Below are 24,916 nucleotides of genomic sequence, written 5' to 3'. Positions count from 1 at the left end.
TCATTTTTACTGTGTGGTTAAATTTTATACAAACCTTAAAATTCTAATTTTCATCCAATTTTTAGGGTTTTGTGGTAAAAAAAATCCTTAAATAGGACAATGAGCGAAATGGAAAAGGCTATCGAACAAAAATTAGCGGATGCCAGGGCGCAAAGTGACAAGAAAGACGCAAAACCTAGTGACAACAAAGCGGATGTAAAGAAGACTGCAAATTCCGGGGCGACTGGAACAAGTGCAGCGAAAAAAGACGACGGAAAGGCAGCGCCGGTCGCTAAAAAACCTATCAACACGGCCAAAAAACCGGCCGACGGTGGTAAAACAGCAGTGGTTCAGAAGACCGCAGGTGCCAATGCGGTGAAGAAAGTCGCCGCGAAACCAGCAGCAAATCAGAAGGCAACTCCCGGAACGAAGCCGACGGCTCCCAAGGCTAGCCCCGTTGCGAAGAAACCCGACGGGAAGGCAACGAATCAGAAAGCAGCCGCATCGCAACCTGGCCCAAATGCAAAGAAACCCGTCGTGAAATCGCCGGCTCAAAAGGCACCCGCATCAGGAGCTGGTTCGCAAACCGGATCAAGCCCAAAGAAAGTCGTCGCAAAGCCATCGGCAACTCCGAAGGCTTCGACCGCTGGCGCGCAAGCTGGAACAAACGCAAAGAAGGACGAAAGCAAACAACCTACTGGAGCTACAAACAAAGTTGCAAGTAAAACGAATGAGGGAAAGACAGTTGCCAATGATGACAAAGAACGGAAGGACACTTCAAAAGTTGGACAAAAAGGCAAGGAGGAAAAACCTGGCACTGCCAAAGCAGTTGAAAAATCGGACAAGTCGAATGGCAATGCCGATTCCAGTACAAAACATGCAGAGAAAAAAGTGGACAAAAAAGAGACGCGGGATGATTCTGCTGAACGTAAATCGCGCGGCAGTGACGGAGACCGTAGATCGCGGAGGAGAAGTAGAAGCAAGTCCAGCCGGGATCGATCCCGGAGCCCTATGATTTATAAAAGGAATTATAATTACTATGGTCGCAACTACGATCCGAACTATCACCGTCGTAAGTACGATAGCCATAGTTCCTACAGACGGTCCCCATATCGTGGAAGGACACGGTCCCCTCTTCCACCGCGCAGACGTTCACGATCTCCACATTCCCGGCGGAGTCCCTCTCCGAGAAGATACGATTCGCGTCGACGTAGCCCTCGCAGACGATCCCGGAGTCGATCGAATCGCGACCGCAGTAGATCAACTGATCGTATTGCAGATCCCAAAGCATTGCGCGCCAAGAAAAGCTTCCTGGATGATTTGGCCGTGAAGTTTGCTCAAGAAGGCAAAGAATTCCCGGAACTGGAACAGTACCGGTGCGAAATAAACAGCCAGTTCGTTCAATATCCCACGGTAAGGAATCAGTTCTCCCGTCATGCCATGGAACATTCTTGTGCGAGTACTGACCCCTACTTGGATATGGATGTGTGTCCTCCTGCGGCCGATCCTATTGCCACTCCGATAGTGTTGACCGATCCCTACAATGCCTATCCATTGTACCCGGAAGCACAACCACTGGTTTCCTATCCCATGCAAGTTGAACCAATGGTAATGCATTCGTCGGCTTTGGATAGTCCACAGCCGTCCGTAGATTCGGTACGTATAGTTTCCATTGTTTCAGTTATTTTTACTACGTTAAATGCGATAGTTCAAATTATTTGATCAAACGATATATTTATGAATGATTTCTAACAGTTCCAGCAGGATAAAAACAGTGTTGTTAATTCTGCGGAGATGCATCGGAGTGCAGGTAAGTTATTTAGTTTTTTTTATTGTGGGATAATAATGCCAACTATTACAAATCGTATGCAATGATTTCATTTCAGATTTTCTTATGGAAACTTTTTCTCATGTTGAAATTCTATACAAAATCATGATTCTTCATAAGGATCTGTTTCCTCAGTGTAGGGGCAAGCTTCACACACGGTGCCGAAATTATTTTAGTCTTGTTACACACAACTTTTTGCTTGGTTTGTTCCTGAGAATATGTTCTTTAGAATGTTCAGGATTACAAGTAAAACGCATTAAAGCACCAAACAAAGAGACAAATTGGAGGAAACACACGCGTAATAAACTTCTATACCAAAGAGTCGAAAAAACTCGTAAGGGGGCATCCATTAGGTACGTTACGCTTAGAGGGGGGAGGGGGGTTTGTGAAAGTATGACAAGCAATGTATTAGGTATAGGAAAAAAACCCGTACGAAGGGGGGAGGGGGTTGAAAATTCTCAATTTTAGCGTGACGTACTTAATGGATGCTCCCTAAATAAAGTGCATATCGGGGACATCGCGGGTTCCCAACACATCACACACCGTAATATGATTTGAACAGTGGGATAGGGTGTCTAAGTTTTTATTAAAACTACAATGATTTTCTAACAGAGTTCTCCAAAGCATTTATTTAGAAGTCATACTGAAATTATTTAAGGGTTTTTTAGTTATGTACTGATGGAACTTGAGAAATTCTGCAAATCATTTCCAGATTCTTGGAATTGCATTTTTTTAATTTTCTATTATAATATTGTTAACGCTTCGGTATTCGCGCTTTTGAACTTTGCAACACAGTTAGAATTTGAAGTTTGAAGTTTAGAAAGAAAAAATACCCCAGTAGTTAATTCCGCCATAAATTTCTCTAAGAACTATGCTGCCCCTACTCGCATATCAGTCCCATTTGACTTTTCATTACTTTTGAGTTATCGTTATGAATAGTCATTATTTTCAACGTACTTTTGAAACCTATAATGATAATTCTGGGGTCTCCAGTTAGCCTAGTGGTTAAGGCTATGGATTTCCAATCCGGAGACGGCGGGTTCGATTCCCGTTCCGGTCAGGATAATTTCCTCGACTCCCAGGGCATAATGTATGATTGTCCTTGCCTCACAATATACAAATTCATGCAATGGCAGGCAAAGAAAGCCCTTCAATTATTAACTGTGGAAGTGCTCACCCTCACCCCACGTTCTTTCCTCGCAATTCACCATCTCCTTCGGTCCTTAGATGTCCACTTCCAACACTCTCTGAGCGTGCCTACGAACAACAGTGAGAGCATATTATTTTTAGTGTCGAGACTGTTTGCCTATCCACAGCACGTGCTCATCCATAACTTGCGAATGGAACCATCAGTGTGTGTCGGGCGTTTGGCTCGGTCGCATGTCCCTCGCACGACCGCTATTGCGATAGAGAGACGGCCACTCTATTTCAACACGATTGTTGTTGTTTTTCGGATAATCAACCGAAATGGTATGTTAAACGTTGGATTCAGGTTGGCTTTCTACTTCACATAGTTGTTACTTGTTCTGTGGCGGAGTTGGTTAACCAACCCCCTGAAGAAAGCGTTAGTTCTTGAAGCCGCCGCCTTTGGTGGGGCGCCACAGGTTTGTTTACGAAATTTCAGTCTGCTGACCAATCTGCTACGTGCGGAAGCGAACTTTGTCGTGCGAAGATAAATTCGTGAGCGAAAAACGATCATTTCCACATATTGTTCAATGGGTTTAGTGTTCTTTGTTAAATTTACAAGACGCACAAGTATGAAAATACATTTAACTCATTTAAAACAACACTAAAGTCAATTAAATTTGAATGTCGCACCTGCTCCAACAGAAAAAATCACTGTGTTTTCAGCCTTATGCAACTGCCGATTCAAATCAGCACCACGTCCAGCACCATATTTTTGGCTTCAATCCAGTTGTATGTGGATGACAGCCGTTTCATGGGGTTGGTTAACGTGCCCTGTCTAGCGAACTTGGGGAGACGTGGGTTCAAACCCCACCATAACAACATGGATTTTTTCGCAATTTTTCTACTCAATTTGTCCATTTTTCAACACATATTGTGCCTATGAACTTCAGGCATTACGTATGTTTATCAATAGGTAGCTAAAATTTTGCTGTTAAATTGAGGAATTTTCTATACATTTATTGCCATTTGAGCAAATACAACACAGTAAGAAAATTTCCTTCAAGAAGCCCTACTCCAGGAATTCAATTCCTTCCAGAATTGATCCAGAAATTCCTACAGCCAGGAATCCCTCCAAGAATTCCTCTGGGAATCTCTTCAGGCATTCCTCCAAGCATTTCTCCAGGGATTCCTTCAGAAATTCTCCCAGGGATTCCTTCAGAAATTCCCCCAGGGATTTCGCCGGAGTTTACTCCATGCATTCCTCCAGGAATAATTCCAGCGATTCTTCCAGGAATTGTGTCATGGATTCCTCCGGGAATTTCCCTAGGAATTTCTCCAGGAATTCCTCCAAGGATTCTTCAACGGATTTCCCCAGAAATTAATTCAGGGATTCCTGCAGGCATGTCTCCAGGGATTCACACCGGGATTCCTCCGAGGATTCCCCCAAAAATTCCTCCAGATTTCTTTCCAGAAATCCTTTCAACGTCTTTTCCAGTGATATACTTAAGAACTTCTCCAGGATTACTTGAAGATTTTTTTGAAATAATTTTTAGAGAAATTCCTCCGGTTGATTGTATTGGAGTTCTTTAAGATAATTTCCCTCTAAAATCCTTCCACAATTATCTCCAAGAAATCTTTTGGGAGTTCATCCATTTGTTCAGGATTCCATCCATGAATACCTTCAAGAACACCCCCTGCAAAGGAATTCCTTCAGAAATCCGTCTCGCGATTCTTTAAGGAATATACCCCGAGAATTTTTTTTCTCTAATAAATGCTTTACGAATTCATCCATTATATTTATTTTCAGGAACTCTTCCAGAGTTTCCTCTAGGATTTTTTCCAGTGACGTTTCGAAGGTATTCCTTTAGAAAGTCCTTCAGGGATTCTTCCAAAAATGTGTCCCCGGGAATGCCTCAAGGATTTCCAACGATTGTTTTAATCTAGGATTCCTAATCTAGTTCTAATCTAGGATTCCTTCAGGAATATCACCAGGGATCTCCTTCCGAATTTTGTGTACGGATTTCTCCAGGAATTTCTCTAACAAGTTACCTAAACATTTTCCATGGATTTCTTCGGGAATCCTTCCAGCAGTTTCTTCAAGAGTTTCCATCAAGTATTCCATCACGAAATCTTGTCCTCCAGGTTTTTTTTTTCAAGCAACACACATGTCACAGAAATGTTACGGCAGCGCAGGTTTTGGTTACGCAGAAGTGACTTACTTCAAACATAAACAGTGTCGGACAAAACAATAAGACCATCAGCCGTTATTCATACAAAATGGGCAAGTTCGACGATATGGTGCTTTTTTTTTGAGGAATAGAGATCCAGGACATTTCAAAATACTAAAACTTACCAAACAAGAGTTTAAAGAATCTTCAATTTTTTTAAGCCGTACTCTAGTTTTCAATAAATCTGGTTATTCAAAATATTTGAAACTAACGCACATAGCTAACCAATTTCTCTGTATTGTCAGGGTCAAAACCTTCCGCACCGACAGAAATCTGGACCAAACAGGAAGGTAAATCGAATAATGTTGCCTTGAGTTCTGGGCTCAAATGTAGTCCTATAAAATTTTCCAATTTTTCTAGTGAAACTGCGTGTCAAGCAGGCCATTAAACTGCTGGACGATGCGGACAGCGGAAGAACAAAAACTGCAAAGTTCTTGTACCGTGCCCCTACCGTCCACGGAAAAGGAGTCAATGAGGATCGATCTCCAGTCCTGAAGAGCACCAAAAATCCGACTTTTGCGTTCAGTTGTCGATCTGCTGAAACCAGCGATCCATTTGGAAACATTCCTCGAAAGCTGAAACCTATCGTTGATGTGCTACGCATGGACGAGGGACAAATATCTTACAGAATCCTTCAGCGCCACCAGCAGAGGGAGTTGGCGCTGATCGCCGAGAGAGAAAAAGTGCAGGCCGAGGAACGGGCTAGACGATCGCAAGGAACGACGGCAGCGACCAGTACAAGCTTACTACAGAAGACCACCCAAACGGATCCAACTGTATGCACTGATTGCTTGTTGCGTAAAATAAAGGTCAGATATAACGGTGAAACACAAACCGATGTTGTTCGTACTGTCGATTCAATTGCACAAACTAACCCAATGCCTGTGCAGGCTGTTTCGGAGTTTGGCTCTATAACCGAACTCACACCGAATCAAGTGCGTGCGGTTAGTGAGTTGATAAAGTACATAAAATTAACCGTAACCAGTGGTACATTGACCGAAATGCGGGATTCCCTTCGGGACGATCAGGTTTACAATCTGAACAACGATCTCCGAACGGCTTACGATTACTTTGACGCAATGGTTGAACACAAGAATAGTGTTCCATTGGAAGATGACAGTGTGGTAGAGAACGTGCCGTTCGATACGACAGACGATTACAATGAACCAGACACGTTTATCGAAGATGAAAATTTTGCCAACGATTATGATGAAATTCACAAGAATTTCTGTGACGACGACGAGGACGCTGAATGCGAAGATCTGGAATCATACAGCAACCCTCTGCTGCAAGGGCAACCAACAATGTCTAGTTTTCAGCGAAACGTTGACACCAGGGACAACTTCACAAGGAGTACCGGCAACGCGTACGGAGGTTCAGGAGGGCATTTTGGAGGACCCAGTAGGAGTTCGTACAATCAGCAATCGCATGGCCAACGCGGCGGACGAGGAATGAACAAAGGATCCCACCCCGTTCCATTCAACAGAAGAAATTAATTGGATAAGCGAAATGTAATATTTAAGATTTTGAATAACATGATAAAACTAAGTAGTTCAAAAATATGTGTTGTACGGCAATGTAAACCATCTATATCCTGGAATTAAATATGAATAAACTTCAATTGCTGTGCAATCTTTTTGTTTACTTATTTCTTTAACTCACCATGGAGAACGTCTTTAACAGTTGCTGATCCCAGGTAAAGAATCGATAAAATAGAGGAAAAAATCAACGAATGCGGAAGAGAAGCAACACGAATCGCTACGAATCGGACCCCGGGAAATCAATCATAGATAAAAATGAAATGTATTTGTTACGAATTATAAATAAAGTTTTGTATAATATTTATCTCTGAATACTTACAATATGATCACACTATAAAATCATTATGTATTTATATTAGGTTAAGTGGACAAATGTATGAGTTCTTTAAAAAAATGTAATTTGACTTGTCTAAGATCATCAACTTTGCTAATTATATCCATAAAATAGTTCACTGTTATATATTAGGGCTAGAAGAAGATTGCAAGCGAGCAATCCAGTTCGGTAGTATCCCAACGGTGACCATAGCAGGATGATGCCATTTCGTGTTTACCGTTTGTCACTGCGCTATAAGGTGTCATGCGGAGAGTCGGATGTAGCGGCCGGGGTACAAGTTTCAACCGATCCGGCCCATTTGTATCTTTCACTCTCATGATGTATCGGAAGAGCATTTTGGAACGGTGACGGAGCCAAACACACAACGCAAAGCAGCAACAGTCGGACTGGTGGTGACTGTGTTGGCGATACACTAGGATACCGTCGAAGTGGTGAAGGAACTCTAATTCGGTTTCTACGTAACGACAAACCATGATATGGGTATCTATTACGGGCTCCAGCGGAAACTGCGGTCAAAGAAGATTCACTTCTGCACATAACGCACCATGTATAAAACGCTAATATACGATTTAGGTACCATTGATGGATATGAGACGTTGACCATGCTCGAGGATTGATTGATTGATTTGCCTTTATTAAAGGACTTTCGTTTTCGAGGAGGATTTTCAAGCACCGAAGAGTGTTCGCGCAATCAAGTACCTATGCAGCAGAACGGCGTGTAACGACATAGGCTGAATCACAAGCTTGCTGCGCTCTACGGAGAAGTCGACATCCAGAAACCGGAAGGATATGGTGGGCAGGGCATATTGCAGGTTTTCCGGAAACAACCTTGAGCAGTTGAGAAGTGTTCGCAAAGGATCCAGCTAGTGAAAGAGTTTCCCGAGTAGAAACGATGTTTGTGGCGTAGAATTAATGACTTTGTCTTATCTTTGTTAGTACACTATCTACACGAATGAAGTAGACGTTAATAAACAATCTCATCTAAATATAAAAAGTCGATGTGAATACTATTTTGTTTAACTTCAACCATAAATAACCTTCGAGCAATCGCGTTTTCGATCACCTTCAGAGACACCACGCTCACGCAGCGCTTTGTACCACAAACGTGATTTTTTCATGGTGCGTGTACTCAGTACACGACGTGGCCGCTCCCAAGATAACCGTTTGAAAATAAATACTATTTGGATATGCTTTAAACATTCATGTAGGAAACGCACTATGGTTAGTCAAGCTTAGAAAGAACCAAAACATTTTGTGAACAAATAAGTTTAAGCAACTTGCAGTTTAATGCAACCTTTCAATTAGAACGTTAACACCGTTTTCCCAAAAATACGTAATGTAAAACGACGTGATAGGGATCTACATAAGTTTAACATGTAACAAACGATAACAGATAAGGAAGTAGAATATTAAAGTGCAACCATGCTGAGGATGACGGCTGAGCCCCACAGCCTCACGAAAAAGTTTCTGTAAACTCGTGTTAAGAGTAAGAACTTAGCAGTCAATTCTTACAGCTACTACCTGCGGAAAGAACACACCTGAACGAATACAGCTTGAACGTGAGTCTGACCGCTGCCTAAACAATGGTCAGGAGACCTAAATACTCAGACAGACCAGGAGAGGGTATTCAGACTTAGCAGTTGATGATCGACTAGGACCGATGGATCATTGATTTCGCTGCCGCATGGAGAGATGTATAGTCATTCACAAGAAACACTAAATTTCTTGCAAAGGCTTTGTATCGCGAACAAAATTGATCAGAGATAAAGGTGAGAACATCTTCTTGGCCGGACGAAAGATTATTACTGCCGAAGTAGTAGAAGATATTTCTTCTAAAAGTTCGACAACTAATAGTTGTGCAACGTACCAGATACAACCGAAGTTAATCTTGTAATATGTTAAAATCTTTGACCTTAATAAATGATAATTACACCGTTTCAAATGATACATGTCATCATTTAACTATTAACTATGTATAGCAAGTCGAAAATTGTTACCGAAACCATTGTACGCCGATGACATTTCAAACTGGGGAGGGTAATGAGATCAAGTTAACTTGTTTGCTTCGCGGATGGACATAGTCAGCAGAATGTGTGGAACAGTGAAAGATTTGTACAATATCTTGGACTACATGAAAGTACTTCAGTAGGTACTTCTCACGAAACACTCGATCGTTGGATGCTTGACGGTAAGCAGGACAACGACGGTGTGTTCATAAGCAGGATGGATGAGTCACAGTCTTCTTGGAATCTACGGTTTTCCTGTTCCTATTATACCATCTGCTTGGTAGGGGAAACTTGGCCGGACAAAATTGAAAAGGCGTACTCATAATTGCATGTTATTCTGACCCAAAAACTTTCTTGTGTAGTATGGAAATGGTCCAATAACTATTATGGACAGCTCTCATTAAATGCCGAGCAGAACTTACCCTAGTAAAATAAGTGATGTAATTTGAATAGCTTTATGTTATGATGTTGCGCCCGAGTCTTCCAAATAAACGAATAAGTAAAAAAAAATGTTATGATACTCTGATAAGTTTTAGATTTTGGGAACATACAAAGATAGGGAAATACAGATTTTACTAAATTTCCCCGATTAAATCATTCTACCAAAAATCGAGTGACATATAAAAAGTAAGATGCATAGATTTCTGATTTTCGGGTGAATCTACAACTCTACAAAGCAACAATATCGACCAAGACAGGCGAACTAAGGACAGCAAACCTTGGCATTCGTATGAACAGCAGTCTCTGAACAACTGTAACTAAATATTAATTACTTACGCATATTTATTTGTCATATCCGAATCCTTTCTTTTCCACGACTTTGACAGCGAATTCGATGGAAAATATATAAAAAAAGTTTATAAAAAGAACGCTTGAACAAAAATAACTGATCAAATTAATCTAAGTTAAACTAATGAAAATATTCGTAAAACAAACGTTAAGGGAAAGCTTTTTTATAGTTACTCTATTAAATACATAGTTGTTTTTTATGTTTGGTCTGTTATATGAGTCGATAATTTTATTTTATCATCTGTTTTATAATAACAAGCGTACTAGATTTTCGACGAATACTATAATTGGTCACCTGTGTGCTGCTATGAAATAAAGGATGAAGCCTAGGAATTAAGTCAACAATAATAGCGTTATTTTTTGTTGTAACAAACAAAAACTATAAATTATGATCAAGTTCTTTTCAGCGGCCCTCTTCTCAAACTCAAGTTACAAGTTTGTATCGACAGTGGCAATATAGATAATGTGTTAACCTCATCTAGTTCAGTACTCGGTAACTGTGACTACAGGTAAGTTTGGTTGCAGAATTTTCTTGCATTTTCAGTTGAGTACGCTGCCCCCACTCGCTTTGTCTTTTTTACTTTGAGTCCCATTTGACTTTTCATCACTTTTGACTCTTTTGAGTTAATGTTATTGATAGAGACGTCTAGTCAAGTTAGGGCCGATTTCTTCACCCGGGCTTAAATTTTAAACCAGGCTTAGCAACATTTTAAGCCGGGCTTAACTTTTTTTCAATTTCTTCACGTCGGCTTAACCCCTAAACCCGGATTAACAAAGCTACGGTTTACGTTAAGTGTGGCTTATTTTAAGCGGTGCTCTGAGGTGGCTTAGCAGCGCTAAGCCAGGCTTAAGCCGCAAATTGCAGAGATTGGTTTTCTTCACCTGCTTCATGGATATTTTTTTAACAGCAGAAAATATTTTCAATAAAACATGTACACTTAGGAACGATACAATTGAATAATACGTTTGGATACGGATGGAGGCGATGATAAAGGAAATCGTTATCTACAGCCGGCGCGTCGTCAATATAAAATATTCGATATCGGTATTTGGGACAATCAAGTTTTTACATTAGATTGAAAGTCTTCAAAAATGCACCGTGTTGATGGTTTTGGAAATTTTTCATCCTGATTTGGAATTCGAAAGTACATTTATTTTGTCCGGTCCTTCCATAATTTCAGGTCACAATAAACATATTTTTGTCTCATAGGATGACCATAAAAAGAAATCGTCTAATAATTTGTTATTTCTTACAAAAACTTAGTTCAAAGCATGTTTAGCCCATTGAATATTGAACATTTTGACTCATAATTCTAAATTTAAAAAGCATTATTCGTGGTGTACTAAACATGACCTACTTTGTATAACTAATAGGGTGACGTTGGATATTTTCGGCAGGTTTGTTCTCTTCGTCGTAAGGGTTTTTGTCGGCAAAAATACCTGAAACATGGCCATATCATTCAACTAATTTTGGAAGGATTTGAGGCCAGCTTTGAATTCAACAGGTTTCAAAAACCTCCCATGACGAGAACAAAACTGTCGAAAGTACATAAGTTTCCCTATCTAAAAATAACGCAAGTGGATTTTAAATATCATTTTGCAACTCATCACTATGAAATTTGATTTATACTTGCTGTATCATGGCGGACTAGGTTTTGGTACTATCATTTGCGATATGATTCATAATGCAACTGATTTCGTTTGAAGCTTGCTTGATCGAAATTTAGTGTCTAGCAAGATGGAACACATGACCGTTCCCACCGAACCACCGCAAAGCACGATGGTATGGATGGAAATTAGCATATTCTTGTGATTTGTTTTTCTTTGCAAAAATGTTTTGCAACTCGTTGCAATACTCGATTTTTACAGCGCACATGTAATCCCATTTTTTTCATGATGAATATTAATTGCCTTTTTCGAAGATATTTTTTTTTTCTTAAAAGACACGAACACTATCATATGTTCCTTTCCATTAGAGCGTTACATAATTTGTGAACGGCACCTGAACATTTTTAAAATAAAGTATTAAAAAACATCAACGAATTTAATAATAGTAGAATATTCTTTTTCCTACTGTTTTTATTAAGGGATTTCAGTTTCTAGCTGAACTTGAACTTTGCTGTGGCTTTCATTGAATGTACACAGTTCAAAATTTATTTTTTTAATGGTGTGGACTCACATTTTCAAAAACTCACTATCGAAATCAAGGGTTTGTTCACTCGGCACATTCATTGACGTAGCTAGCACACATGCCGGCTCAATTCGACACACTTCTGGCACACATGGGCACAACTTTGTGGTATGGAATCAACTTGTCAACATACTTATTGTCGGACCGCCACCAAACCGGACTTCGCACAATCAAGTCGCGACGCGACCCAACTCGCGACGTTTATTAATCATGTCAAAAATAGGGCGCATCCTTCCCGTTGTTGTCAGCAACACAGCGCACTAGATGCGAAACAGTTGCGACACTTGTAGACTAAGAAAATGGCAATTTTTGATTAAATGTCGGTCTTGATTCCAACCGGATAGACAATACGATTGCAAAAAATCTCTTTATATACATTTTCGATAAGTCTTCATAGGGGCAGCCCCTTAGTGAAATTTTGATGGGAAACACCAATCAGATCAATAACATTCGCCAAATTAGACGGGGGTTTCAAAAAGCGCAAAAACATTCAAAGAAAACACTCCACTGGGCACATGCGGCACAGTTCCGGCACGTCTGGCACACTTCGATACACTGAAAAACATCAACACAAATGATGTGTGCTGAATGACCAACTCCTTGATCGAAATGCATCTCTAACAGGACGGTAATGGAGATTATTTATTCGAAGGCGATTCTGAATATCAAAACATATAATCAACATTGCAACGCCTTTTCTGCTATGTGGCACTCCAACTTTTTACAATGAAAGGCAAATTCGAAGTAGGGAGTAGGTACTAAATAGAAGATCTTCGATAGTGTTGGGAAAAATATCAACAGTCAAGGTAAATAGTTCATCATTGTTAATTTCCTTCTGCATCCGAAAAAATTACCGAGCGATTCCGCTTTTCCTGTTAAAATTTCAGCGGATGTTTTGTTGTTGTCACTCCATACTGCAAATAACGGGCATTTCAAAATATCGGCGGCTTAAAATGACGTTTCCATTGGAAAGTCACTGGAATAATATGGGAAATTTCGTTAAGCTTGGCTTAGCGTAAGCCATCGCCTTCATTTGCTAAACCGGTATGAAGAAATGCAAATATTTAAACCGGGCTTAAGAATTTGGCTTAACTTTAAGCCTGGTTTAAGATAAACCAGGCTTACGTCGTTAAGCCGAATAGGTGAAGAAATCGGCCCTTAGAGTGCAAGTAACTAATGAAGATTTATTCATACATAATTCACCGCTTACTATGATCTAACATCCCCCTTAAGCGGTAATTCCTAACATTTTTCTCTCTTCAAACAGCTTTGAATTTGGAACAGGTTTAGTAAAAATATCGGCTGCCTGAAGGATCGATGATACGTGGTTTAAACAAATTGCCCTAGATGCTAATTGTTCTCGTACATAATGGTGTCTTATGTCTATGTGCTTGCTTCTTGAAGAGTAGCCCACATCTTTCTCCGCCAGGCTGATGGCGCTCTTGTTGTCGCAGTTGATCGGTACTGACATTTCGGCGCCATGAAGCTCTTGACGGAATCCTCTCCACCAAGCCGCTTCCTGGGTAGCAGATGAAAGTGCCATATATTCGGCTTCGGTAGTAGACAGTGCTACCGTGGATTGCCTTTTCGAGCTCCATGAAACCGCACCGCCGCTCTGCATAAACACGTAGCCCGAAACTGAACGCCGAGTTTCAACGTCGTTTGCCCAATCTGCATCACTGTAGCCTTGGAAATCCTGCTCCGAATCAGCCCGGTACACTAGCTTGTGGTTTTTCGTCCCCTTCAGATATCGTAGAATACGCTTCGCTGCCGTCCAGTGTGCTGATCCCGGATCGTTACTGAAGCTGCTGACAACACTTACCGCGTAGCTGATATCCGGCCGAGAGCATTGTGCAACGAATTGCAAACCACCAACCAGCTCTTTGAACGGAATACTTTTCATCATTTCCTTTTCTTCCACAGACTCCGGCTTCATCGCTTTGGTCAGCTTCTGATTGACGTCCAGGGGTGTCGATACTGGGTTTGACTCCTCCATCCGGAATCGCTCCAAAAGTTCATCAATATAATGCTCCTGGTCTATGGCTACCATGCCATCGGATCGTGTGACCCGCAGTCCCAGAATCTGCTTGACCTGCCCCATGTCCTTCATTTGGAATTCGGAACATAACTGCTGCTTCACCTGGTCCACTAGCGCTTGATTGTTGGAAAATAGTAGGAAGTCATCAACGTAAACGGATATGATGATAACCTTCCCATCCTCGAAACGATAATATACGCACGAGTCGTACATCGATCTCTGGAATCCAATCGCCTTGAGCTTTTCATCCAGCTTCTGGTTCCAGACGCGGCTGGCCTGCTTTAAGCCATAAAGTGCCTTCTTGAGACGGCATACCTTCGTCGGTGCTCGTTCGTCCCGAAATCCTTCCGGCTGCTCCATATAAATCTCCTCTCCGTGCAGCTCGCCCTGCAGGAAAGCAGTCACCGGCACCGCATCCATTTGGTGCACCTGAAGATTGTGCTTGGCTGCCATCGCCAAGAGGTACCGCACGGTCGCATACCGTACCACGGGAGAGTAAGTCGCATCGTAGTCCACGCCTTTGACTTGTGAATATCCCTTTATCACGAGTCGAGCCTTATGCCGCCAGGTGGAAGTGTCGGCATTCGTCTTCAGCTTGAACACCCACTTGCTCTTGAGTGCTTTCCGACCTGCTGGTAGAAGGACCACGTATCGTTATCGCACAACGATCGATGCTCGGACTTCATCGCTTCGATCCAGCAGTCACGATCTGGCCGTTCCAACGCCTGTTGGAATGTCTCTGGCTCCCCGGAAATCTGTGGAATAGATGACGACGGAAGCATACCGCTGCAGATCGAATTATTACTCCACTTGCCTTGGACTGGGCGCTCCCAGTCACTGTGCCCAGAATCGTGTTGCGGTCCAATATCTTCTTCCTTTTCGTGTGACGGGAGCGCAATGATGGACGACCTCGCTAGGTCTGGACGATTCTGTGAAAGTGCAAGATTCTGAGGAAGGATACTGTACGTCACCTTAAAGTCAGAATACTTGCCTGGTACCTTGCGCTCCCTCGCGCTGCGCCTCGTGGTAGGTTGTGAAACGTTCCGAGTTAATTGCGGAGGGAGCGCAGTGGATTGCTGCACTACGACTGGATCACAGTCTTCTTCGTTGTCTTCGAAGGCGGCCACCGGAAATGGCACTGTTGTCGGATCCACATCTTCATTCATCTCGACATGTTCACGCTTCAAATCTTCACTCAGGATAACCACATCACGACTGACGAACACTTGCTTGGTCGCTGGGTCGTACACTCTGAAGCCTTTGGAGCAGTCGGCGTAGCCAACAAGAACACACGATCTGGATTTCGGATCCCATTTCTTCCGATTCACTTTTGGGACATACGCCATTGCACTTCCTTCCGGTGAATTCTTCAATCGGTGTAACTTGCTTCCCCTTCGTCGGTGATCGGTTGATCAAATACACCGCCGTCGACGTCGCTTCAGCCCAAAATCGTTTGTCCAGACCAGAATCGAACAGCAAACATCTGGCTCGTTCTTCGATCGTCCGATTCATGCGCTCCGCGAGCCCGTTTTGCTGCGGATTATAGGCTACTGATGTCTCGTGGCGGATGCCACTTGTCTTCAGAAACTGCTGGAACTTGTTACCAACATATTCGGTTCCGTTGTCGGTCCGGAAGCGCTTGATGGACCTACCAGTCTGTTTCTCGACGTACGCTTTGAACTCAACGAATGCGTCAAAAGCTTCTCCTTTGGACTTCAGAAAATAGACGTGCGTCATACGGCTGGCATCGTCTATAAACGTAACGAAATATTTGCTTCCTCCTATCGATGGCTTCTCCATCGGTCCGCATAAATCCGAATGAACCAGGTCCAGTAGTTCACTCGATCGGTTGCCCATTGACTTGAACGGAAGTTTGTGGTGCTTACCTTCAACACACCGGGCGCAGGCTGGAATATCCTTCCCACGGACGTCGATTCCAGTAACCATTGACGGCAAACGCTTCACGCTGTCCAAGTTGAGATGCCCGTATCGTCTGTGCCACAGTTCTAGATTATCGCCGGATTTCGCAACGCACGCTTTAGGTCGGTCATACTGCTTAAGCTTGTACAAACCGTCCTCCTCGGTACCGGTTGCGATGATTTCACCGGTGGATTCGCTGCTAACCTCGCACGAGTCCTTCGAAAAACTCACACGATATCCTTTGTTGCAAATACGGCTTACCGAAAGCAAGTTGACCGCCAGGTCTGGAACAAACAGAACATCAGCGATATCTAGTGTGCTACACATACCTTCAACATCGGCATCCAGTTTGACCCTGCCGACGGCCGGAACAGGAACTTCGGTGGCATTCGCTACGAATATACTCTCCGTGACATCTCTCTTGTCGATCAGTGCCCGCTCGGATGTGCACATGTGCCGCCCTGCTCCAGAATCCAGAATCCAATCTTCTTCCTCTAGCTTGGAATTCTTGCTAGCTAACAACGCCGTTTGCTTTCCGTGGAATCCTTTCTCGGGCTTTGACTTCGGTTTTGCTTGACATTCGGATGCGTAATGTCCCAGCTTCTCACACTTGAAGCATTTCACGTTGGACTTGTCCTTCTTCTTCTGCACCTTCTTCGAACGGGTGGCCAACGCACCAACAGTACCGCTTGACTTGCAATCTGTATCCATGGAGACGTCTTGCAAAATTTTAGACTTGACCATGTCCGCGGTGAGCTTGATCCCAGATGCATCGAGCCCCATAATCATTGGCTCGTATTGCTTCGGTAGTCCCATGAGCAGGATTAACGACAGCCATTCGTCGTCCAGCACGAACCCAATCTCTTCTAGCTTGTGGCTCGTTGACATGATTTCGTCGACGTACTCCTCTACGGACGAGCAATCTTCCAACTCCAGCCTGGTCAATTTCCGCAACAAGCTTATCTTCCGGTACCGCCCGCAATCTTGAAACGCCGTTTTCAAGCTGTTCCAGGCTTCCTTCGCTGTTTTGGACCGCTGGACGAGGCTATAGTTGTACGGTTCAATGCTGAGACATATGGTTGCCAGCGCCCTGTCTGACAAATCCGGATCCACTTGAAAATCGTCCGGATGATCCACCGCGCGCCAGGTGCCCTCGCGGATCATCACCATGCGCATCGCAAAGGTCCACGTGACATAATTCTCCCGTCCTTTCAGCTTCTGCACTGCCGGAAGCGAAATGCTGCTGCTTGGGATTCTCGCCGCACTCCCCATCTGCGCGTACTGGTGCACATTTTCACCATGTCCTGCAGCCTGGTTTCCTGTGGGCTCCACAATATCGCCGGAACGCCGGGTCCGTGGCATCGCTTCGCTTCCTTTCTTCCTGCTTCGAGAAAAATTTTCACTTTCGGCCGATAACAACGACCGTTTCTATGGAAACATTCCCGGGCTCATAACCTGATAGAGACGTCTAGTCAAGTTAGAATGCAAGTAACTAGTAATGAAGATTTATTCATACATAATTCACCGCTTACTATGATCTAACAGTTATGAATAGTCAACATTTTCGATGTACACTAGGCTGTCCCAACAAATCAATGTACGAAAAGTCAAGGTGCTCAACGTGCTCAACCCTTAAGGACAGATTTGTAAGAATCCCAAAATGACCGCCACAATGGTCGACTTTGGTACCTACTCACGACTTCGAGGGCACAAATCTCGCAAATCTCTCCGTAAACAAAACCAGCGCTCCTGAGCTTCTTCCTCCTCTCCTCTTCTTGGCGTAACGTCCTCCTGGGACAAAGCCTGCTTCTCAGCTTAGTGTTCTATGAGCACTTCCACAGTTATTAACTGAGAGCTTCCTCTGCCAATGACCATTTTGCATGTGTATATCGTGTGGCAGGCACGAAGATACTCTATGCCCAAGGAAGTCAAGGAAATTTCCTTTACGAAAAGATCCTGGACCGACCGGAAATCGAGCCCGTCACCCTCAGCATGGTCATGCTGAATAGAGATAAGTGACATTTCAACACACGAACACTAGCGCAAATTATTCCTCACACAAAAGTGCACGCCGATTGAAAGGCTATTCAAATTGCATATGCAAATATTACCCATTCGAATTGGGTGAAACGGGTAAATAATGATAAAACTAACGTCCGGGGCAAGAGTGCAAATATTTTCCTCGCAGTTTCACAACTACATCTACTAAAAAGGCACGCATACATTTGAACGTGATTACCTCTATACCCGTGCGTTTACCGCCTCGGCTATATGGGCCCTGAGCTTCTTGTTTTAAGCTTATCACAAGTGAGCAAGAACAGAATAAAAAAATGGATTGTTGTTTGAAGCTTGCTTCTTGAGATTTGTGCATTTGAAGTTTCGATGCACTATTGAAGCGGGATTTAAAAACGTTTGTCCCTAAATGAAAGATATATGTATACTTGAAGCATTTTTGTAGAACATTTCGATTTTCAGAGATTACATAATAGATGATTTCATCAAATAACTACAAAATAACTAAGTCAAGATTGATTTTGAAAAAAAAACTTAGAAAATAATAGACAAAATTAAGCTTTTGTGTATACACGCGATCTTATGATTCTCAACGTTTATTTCTTTGATGAATTTAGCTAATATTTTGACACGAAGCTACAAATATGCTGAATTTTTCATATACGAAATACTAATAGTGTGTGATCACAGATGTAGGTACGATAGGGTAACCAAAATGTGTTAAAGTGATCGGACAACGGCAGTCCTTTGATTCACACGTGTGTTGCTGTTCGATCAGTTCTGCACGTTTTGGTTGTCTTGTTATGCCCAGACAGTTGAACAGAAATGTTTTGTATTCCTTATACGGAACATTATTCATCGTGTCAGTTTTATGTCACAGTTTGAGTTCAATTCATCAAAGGAAATAAATTTAAACCATCTCAAAGTTGGCAATTTTGTCTGACAATCGGCGTTTGTCCGATTAATTTTGCACCACCATTGCCGAGTTTCATACCAAATTGTTCAATTTGACGAGTGTGCATTAACCTTTAGAAATAACATACTTTTGTAATTTATATACATACGTATTCTTTCCAAATCATTTGCAATACGTATTTCTCCATTAACAGAAATAAAAAAATTGATTCTGCAATTTTTGAGAATTAGAAATTCGCGTTTTTCTAAAAAAGCTTAATTTTGTCTATTGTATTTCAAGTCCAAGTCTTCAGTATTAATCATGACTTAACCCTTTGGAGCCGAAGGGGTCATATATGACCCCGACATAGGAACGGCTGTATAAATTCACCCATTCAGCAAAACAGAATACTGTCTTCGGCAAAGTTGTTGCAAATTGAGTTCTCTATTAAGGAAAAATGGGAATATTTGTATTTGAGATTTCATTGACAACCTAGAACATCCTGAACACCATGAAATTTGGAAAAACGAAATAATTGACATACCAGTTGTTCTAAAAGCTGAACTTGGATATGGGTTACGTTTATATGTATTCATTAACCCTTGGTCAAGAATATCAAGAGAAGTTTTATATTCTGGGATGTTCTAGGTGTTCCAAATTGTCCTAGAGTGAAGTCCTTCAAATCTACAAGAATAATTTTATGTATTTTCGCATTGCATAACCTACTGTGATCCGCGAAGCTCTTGACATCTACAATGTCATTTAGAGACACTATGGGGATATCCCAGGTCAGCCAAACTACCTTGGAGTTCAGAACTTCAGGTCTACACTCGTAACAATAGCCATATCTGTTATACTGAGTAACGCTGCATAATCAACTGCGGTTACTGGAGCAGTCTGAAGTCTTCTAGCTTATTCTAACCCTTTGGGACATTCAGGGTCGTCCAATTTGTTCTATAACGAAGTCCTTCAAATCTACAAGAATAACTCTATGTGTTTTCGTCATAAATAATAGTATTGTGTAATCTGGAGGGATCCGTGAAGTTCTTGAAATCTCATTCATGTTCAAATGTCATTTAGAGATACTAAAGGGATATTCCAGGTCAGCCCAACTACCTTGGAGTTCAGAACTTCAGGTCTACACTTGTAACAGTAGCCATATTTGTTATACTGAGTAACGCTGCATAATTAACCGCGGTTACTGGAGCAGGGATGGCATTCACCATTTGCAAAGAGTTACATAATGTAACTTACATTCACTTGCTACTATCTCAGTTCATAAGCATGCTATCAAAAAACAATGTATGGATGACTTTTACCTTGTAGTTTTATCTGAAAGTTTGCCGAATATCATAAGGGTCGCACACGCATGCTTAACTCGTGAGCGAGCTGTGAAAGCAACTCTCCACGCCGTGAATGTAGCATGCGTGTGCGACCCTTATGATATTCGGCAAACTTTCAGATAAAATTAAAAGGTAAAAGTCATCCATACATTGTTTTTTATAGCATGCTTATGGACTGAGATAGTAGCAAGTGAATGTAACTCTTTGCAAATGGTGAATGCCATCCCTGTACTGGAGTAATCTGAAGTCTACTTGCTTATTTTAACTCTTTGGAATATTAACGGTCGTCCAAAATGTTCTATAATGAAGTCCTTCAAATCTATAAGAATAACTCTACGTGTTTTCGTCATAAATAATAATATTGCATAATCTGCTGGGATCCGTGAAGCTTTTGAAATCTCAAATGTCATTTAAAGACACTATAGGGATATTCAGAACTTCAGGTCTACACTCGTAACAGTAGCCATAGCTGTTTAACTGAGTAACAATGCATAATCAACCGTGGGACTGGAACAATCTGAAGTCTTCTTCCTTATTATAACCCTTTGGGATATTCGCGGTCGTCCAAACTGTTCTATAATGAAGTTCTTCAAATCTACAAGAATGTCTTTATGTGTTTTCACCACAAATAACAGTATTGCATAATTTGCTGGGATCCCTGAAGCTCTTAAAATCTCAAATGTCATTTCGAGACACTATAGGAATATTTCAGCTCAGCCAAAGTACCTTGGAGTTCAGAACTTCAGGTCTACATTCATAACAACAGCCATATCTGCAATACTAAGTAACGTTGCATATTTATCTGTGTTTACTGGACCAATGTGAAGGCTACTTTTTATTTAACCTTTAGGACATTCAGGATCGGGCAAACTGTTCTAAAATGGTGTCCTTCAAATCTACAAGAAATACTTTGTGGTTTCGCCATAAATAACAGCATAGCATAATCTGCTGAGATCCGTGAAGCTCTTGAAATCTTAAAAGTTAATTAGAGACAACAGAATATGAGAACATTTCAGGTCAGCCAAACTATCTTGGAGTTCAGAACTTAAGGTCTACACTCGTAACAACAGCTATATCCGACATACTGGGTAAAGTTTTATAATCAATCGCGGTGATTTTGTTTTAGTAACGTTGTACTACCAAATAGAATCTATGAACCTCTAAACTCTCAAGGGTTACTTCATGATAATTTTTGTGATAATTCCACATTCCACATCAGCCAATTTGGACAAGTTCATGGTTTGGTGCTCGGCCAATAATTTTGAGTTCAGAGCTTCAAGTCTACAATTATGGTAAATGAATTTTACAATGGGTTGAAAAACGTTTAATAATCAATAATGTGCACTGAATCATTTTGTCAGGTAAAATTGATTACTTTTGGAATATTATAAGTAGTCCAAATAACTTTCAGCTCAGTTCTCAAGATATACAACCGTAATAGTGGGTGTTTTCACTGTAAACGTTACGGAACACAATCAACTAGATTGCATCTTGGAATTTCAAAAGGCATGTCAAGATACTATAATGATGTCAAGCAGACTTACCTAAAAATTTTAGATTTAACCTTCCGTAACTCGCGCGGTTGACTACCTGCATCAGCACAACGCTAATGCTGAGTACAAAAAGCGAGATTTTTTCAACGTGTTGTACAAAATACAACAGCGCGATCGTTCGAGGGTTAAACTATCAATTCAGCATATTGGATGAGAAATTCAAGCAATGGTCAAGTGAAGAAATCAAAAAAATCGAACATGTTTCAACTATCTGTTGAACTTCCAGAAGACTTAGTGGACATGATAGATTACAAACCAAAGCTTTATATAATGAAAGAAGCTACCGTTACGCCCCTAGACAATATGATGCTAACCGAAGAACAATTTGGATGACCTAGGATATCCCGACTGATGTAATACTCTCTATTGAACTTTCAGAAGACTTACTGGACATGATAGATCACAAATCGTAGCTTTGTGTAATGCAAGAAGTTACCGTCACACCCGTAGACTTTAGGGTCTAAACTCAAGAACAGTTTGGATGACCTAGGATAACCCGACTGATCTTATACTCTCTATTGAACTTTCTGGAGACTTACTGGACATGATACATTACAAATTGAAGCTTTGTATAATGAAAGAAATTATCGTTACACCCGTAGGCTCTAGGATCTAAACTTAAGAACAGTTTTGGATGACCTAGGATATCCCGACTGATGTAATACTCTCTATTGAACTTTCAGAAGACTTACTGGACATGATGGATTACAAATCGTAGCTTTGTATAATGAAAGAAGTTACCGTTACACCTGTAGACTTTAGGATCTAAACTGAAGAACAGTTTGGATGACCTAGGATGTCCGGAAAAAATATTCTGCATAACATTCTACCTTTTTTATACTATTGAGCACCAAAACTACAGAAATACGTAGAAAAAACTCCATAACAACGCTTGGAAAAATTCCGGCTTCAAAGGGTTAAGGACAGACTTGTTAGAATCTCAAAATGGCCGCCACAATGGCCGGGTGGAAGCTCAGGTAAAATATTATCTCCTGGGCGCCCATTAAAAACACCACCCCCGGCGAAGACTGGCGCTCGAGCCTAGCTATTTAGCACTGTAGTTGGAGGAAATGCCAATGCAGAACCCGTAGCTTCCGGGAAGGTAAGCCCAGCTCCCTGGGTTAGTGGGTTGGTGTCAGGCCCTGCGAGCCAGCCGTAAAAAAGACTAGCACCGGAAAATCAACAAGAGAAGAATGCGAACCGATACCAATGGCGACGACCACAGCGACGAAAAGGGACTTGCGATTGGAAGCTCGGTACGTGGAACTGCAAATCTCTCAACTTCATCGGGAGCACCCGCATACTCGCCGATATACTGAAGGACCGCGGGTTCGGAATCGTAGCGCTGCAGGAGGTGTGTTGGACAGGATCTATGGTGCGATCGTTTAGAGGTAATCATACCATCTACCAGAGTTGCGGCAACACACGTGAGCTGGGAACAGCTTTTATAGTGATGGGCGACATGCAGAGGCGCGTGATCGGTTGGTGGCCGATCGATGAAAGAATGTGCAGGTTGAGGATCAAGGGCCGATTCTTCAACATTAGCATAATAAACGTGCACAGCCCTCACTCCGGAAGCACTGATGATAACAAAGACGCATTTTACGCGCAGCTCGAACGCGAGTACGACCGCTGCCCAAACCACGACGTCAAGATCATCATAGGGGATCTAAACGCTCAGGTAGGCCAGGAGGAGGAATTCAGACCGACGATTGGAAAGTTCAGCGCCCACCAGCTGACGAACGAAAATGGCCTACGCCTCATCGATTTCGCCGCCTCCAAGAACATGGCCATTCGTAGCACCTTCTTCCAGCACAGCCTCCCTTATCGTTACACCTGGAGATCACCACAACAAACGGAATCGCAAATCGACCACGTTCTGATTGATGGACGGCACTTCTCCGACATTATCGACGTCAGGACCTATCGTGGCGCTAATATCGACTCCGATCACTACCTGGTGATGGTAAAACTGCGCCCAAAACTCTCCGTTATTAACAACGTACACTACCGGCGGCCGCCCCGGTACGATCTAGAGCGACTGAAGCAACCGAATGTCGCCACCGCATACGCGCAGAATCTCGAGGCAGCGTTGCCGGACGAGGGTGTGCTCGATGTGGCCCCTCTAGAGGACTGCTGGAGTACAATCAAAGCAGCCATCAACAACGCAGCTGAGAGCACTATCGGGTACGTAGAACGGAGTCGACGAAACGATTGGTTCGACGAGGAGTGCAGAGCGGTTCTGGAGGAGAAGGATGCAGCGCGGGCGGTAATGCTGCAGCATGGAACCCGACAGAATGTGGAGCGATACAGACAGAAGCGGAAGCAGCAGACCCGTCTCTTCCGGGAGAAAAAGCGCCGCCTGGAAGAAGCGGAGTGCGAGGAAATGGAACTGCTGTGCCGTTCACAGGAAACACGCAAGTTCTACCAGAAGCTCAACGCATCCCGCAAAGGCTACGTGCCGCAAGCCGAAATCTGCAGGGATAAGGACGGGAGCCTCCTGACGGACAAACGTGAGGTGATCGAAAGGTGGAAGCAGCACTTCGACGAGCACCTGAATGGCGAAGAGAATGTAGGCACGGAGGACCAAGGCAGCGGAGGAAATGACTATGTTGGTGCAGCAGAGGACGGGAACGAACCAACTCCCACGCTGAGGGAAGTTAAGGATGCCATCCACCAGCTCAAAAACAACAAAGCGGCTGGTAAGGACGGTATCGCAGCGGAACTCATCAAGATGGGCCCGGAAAAGTTGGCCACCTGTCTGCACCAGTTAGTTGTCAAGATCTGGGAAACCGAACAGCTACCGGAGGAGTGGAAGGAAGGGATAATCTGTCCCATCCACAAGAAAGGCGACAAGTTAATGTGTGAGAACTTTCGAGCGATCATCATTTTGAATGCCGCCTACAAAGTGCTATCCCAGATCATCTTCCGTCGTCTTTCACCTAAAGTAAATGAGTTCGTGGGAAGTTACCAAGCCGGTTTCATCGACGGCCGGTCGACAACGGACCAGATCTTCACCGTACGGCAAATCCTTCAGAAATGCCGTGAATACCAGGTCCCAACGCATCACCTGTTCATCGACTTCAAAGCGGCATACGACAGTATCGACCGCACAGAGCTATGGAAAATT

The 24,916-nt window shown here is 42.6% G+C and overlaps 1 protein-coding gene across 1 annotated transcript; it reads left to right on the top strand.

The window, feature by feature from the left end:
• On the top strand, positions 1 to 6,795 carry LOC109401775 (uncharacterized). Its single transcript, XM_019674386.3, has 4 exons — positions 1 to 1,635; positions 1,735 to 1,789; positions 5,409 to 5,453; positions 5,524 to 6,795. The coding sequence occupies exons 1-4, from the start codon at positions 100 to 102 to the stop codon at positions 6,657 to 6,659; spliced, it is 2,772 nt and encodes a 923-aa protein (XP_019529931.3). The 5' UTR covers positions 1 to 99; the 3' UTR covers positions 6,660 to 6,795.
• Positions 6,796 to 24,916: the final 18,121 nt, after the last annotated feature.

Source organism: Aedes albopictus, chromosome 3, assembly GCF_035046485.1.
Source record: "Aedes albopictus strain Foshan chromosome 3, AalbF5, whole genome shotgun sequence".
NCBI lineage: Eukaryota > Metazoa > Arthropoda > Insecta > Diptera > Culicidae > Aedes > Aedes albopictus.
This window is presented reverse-complemented; position numbering and strand designations above follow the sequence as displayed.